The sequence below is a fragment of the Periophthalmus magnuspinnatus genome, chromosome 24, assembly GCF_009829125.3.
Source record: "Periophthalmus magnuspinnatus isolate fPerMag1 chromosome 24, fPerMag1.2.pri, whole genome shotgun sequence".
In the NCBI taxonomy this organism is placed as follows: domain Eukaryota; kingdom Metazoa; phylum Chordata; class Actinopteri; order Gobiiformes; family Gobiidae; genus Periophthalmus; species Periophthalmus magnuspinnatus.
Window position 1 is genome coordinate 1,528,933 of NC_047149.1, and position 2,682 is coordinate 1,531,614.

The 2,682-nt window shown below is 45.9% G+C and overlaps 1 protein-coding gene across 1 annotated transcript; it reads right to left on the minus strand.

The window, feature by feature from the left end:
- Positions 1–792: 792 nt before the first annotated feature.
- Positions 793–1,608, minus strand: LOC117393157 (claudin-20-like). The gene has a single exon (XM_033991351.2). It carries the CDS (start codon positions 1,606–1,608, stop codon positions 859–861), a length of 750 nt encoding a protein of 249 aa, XP_033847242.1. The 3' UTR covers positions 793–858.
- Positions 1,609–2,682: the final 1,074 nt, after the last annotated feature.

The window sequence follows — 2,682 nt, forward strand, 5'->3', positions numbered from 1 at the left end:
AACAAGACCCTCACACATAAAATTTGTCACAAGCTAGCTAGTATTAGTGATGGAACAATATATGATGATATCATTAATTGAGATGAAAAAGGTCCACAATTAATCGTTCATGGCATTTTTTAATAATCGTGATCATCGCACACGATTATAATCGCCTTTACGGCACCAGACTGCCTCATGTTTCTGGTTTCAATACAATGTTTAGATGTAGTATGGTGTTTGTCCACAAGGGGGCCCTCTGTCATACCAATGAAACTTGCTAGCTTCTGTGCATAGTCTGAATCAGGGAAGGTTTTTCACCTCTGTCACCGTCATGACTCATGGGCAGTGGATCTGGATCCCGATTACATATCCACCACTCTAGATCTGTCTGATGTGTGGAATTATCTTGTCATGACGAACAAGATGAGCCACCAATCTGCATTAGTCTGAATACCTGTAGCCTCCTAGGACCTGGCGTGATAATATCGTTAATTGCAATTAGTTTGGTCACAATAATCGTGAGTCTAAATTTTAATATCGTGCCATCCCTAGCTAGAATTAGCTAACCGTTTTTCAATTAGTCACTCTTGCCTTTTTGTTGAAAATTAAACTCCTAAACAGGACCATGAACACTCAGATTGATCACAAGCTCCTGAAAATGTGTTGTTTAAATACATTTTGTATTTTTTCTTGAATTTTCAGACAATCTAAAAACTTGTGTTTATTTTTATGAGACCACCAAAGTTACTCAGTGCAGCTCTAAGTTAAACAATATGAAACTTTTGAGGAGTTTCAGCACATTTGGTTGGCTTGTGTACATTGCATGTCGATGTATTTTTGCCTCGCTGTTTTTGCATTTTGTCTCATAACTGTTTGTCACACGTACTCCTTCAGACTGTAACTGTCTTTAACCTCCTTTTGCTCCGGATGTGACTCCAATTCCTTAGCATTTTCCTGATTTTCCACATGTTCCTGAATCCTTACCACGTTCGGGCAGTCTGTCTGTGTTCCTCGAATACTTCGGTGTTCAATTTTTCTTTCACCACTCGGACGATTCGACGTATTCTTCGGACATGACAGGCAAAATACCACTCCCGACGCTAACAGGAAGCCTGCAGACACAAAGGTTAAGCAGAGAGCACCCCCTGGCTGATACTTGCTACTTTCGGGAACATCTGTGGTTAAGAATGCTGTTATTATTTCTTTCGTGTACCAAGATGCAGGTACTAGACACAGAATGGAGGACAAAACAAAACAACTGCCCGCTGCAATTGCTGTATGAGCTTTGGCACGACGGCTTCCACCCCACTGTGTACATTTTAGTCCCAAAGATGCTAAACAAATCCCGAATCCGGTGATGAGACTGGACAAAACCATGGCGATCCGGGTCACTTGGAGATATGGAGGAAGGCTTAGCATGCTAGTCTTCATGGTACAGCTAAAAACACCGGAGCTATAGAAGTTGCAGTCCATCCACAGACCTTGCATGTGAGATATTGGGGTCATGAGGCTCGTCCACCCCGTCATTGACACCTTCCAGTTTGGTAACACAGTTGCCACGGTGACACCCACCAAGCCCAGCAAGGCCAGGACGAAGGCAAGGACCTGAACTGCGGTAGAGAGCATGATCCAGGGAGGAGAGATGGGGGAGAGGGTGGGGTTAAGACCTGTCAGTCAGAGAAGAGAGAAAAACAAGAATATTTATTAGACTACTTCAAGACTGAAATTAAACCTAAAACCAAATCTCAACTAAACCAAGGCTAGACCAGGACTAAACCAGGACTAGAACAGGATCAAACCAAGAGTACATCAGGACTAAACTTGACTCAAACCAGGACAAAATCATAACATAATGTCTTCCCCGGGGCCTCCTCCCGGTGGGACGTGCCTGGAACACCTTCCTATGGAGGCATCCTGAACAGATGCCCGAGCTACCTCAGCTGCTCTTCTCGATGTAGAGGACCGGTATTATGTGCGATCTTGTGCTTTCCCAGAGCTCATGACCATAGGTGAGGGTAAGAACGTAGATTGACCGGTAAATTGAGAGCTTTGCCTTTCGACTCAGCTCCTTTTTAACACAAAGGTCCAATATACCGACCACATCACTGTGAATGCTGCACCGATCGACCGATCTCATGTTCCATCCGTCATTCACTCATGAACGAGACCCCGAGACACTTGAACTCCTCCACTTGAGGCAGGGACTCTCCACCCACTCGGGGACAGCAAGCCACCTTTTTGCTGGACAAGAATTGGCCTCGAATTTGGAGGAGCTGATTCTCATCCCACTAATTTCATACTCCAATGCAAACCGCCCCAGTGCATGTTGCAGGCCCTGTCTCAATGAAGCCATCAGGACAAACGGCCCCCCTCTGGTGGCTGACTGCGTCTAGAAATTCTGTCCATAGAAACAATGAACAGAACCAGTGAAAAAGGACAGCCATGGCGGCGTCAACATGCACTGGGAACAGGTCTGACTTACTGTCGACAATGCAAACACAGCTCCTGCTCCGGTCATACAGGGACCGGACAGCCCTTAGCAAAGGGCGGAGCAGTCCCCAAAGGGCACCACGAGGGACATGGTTGAATGCCTTCTCCAGATTCGGAAAGTACATGTGGACTGGTCTAATCCTGGCCTGCCAGTCCAGTGGCACTGTCCCCAACTGCCATGCAATGTTGCAGAGACATGTCAACCAAGGC

What these genes read in the sequence shown, in the direction of transcription:
- LOC117393157 (XM_033991351.2), bottom strand. Translation starts at nt 1,608, where the DNA reads ATGCTCTCTACCGCAGTTCAGGTCCTTGCCTTCGTCCTGGCCTTGCTG.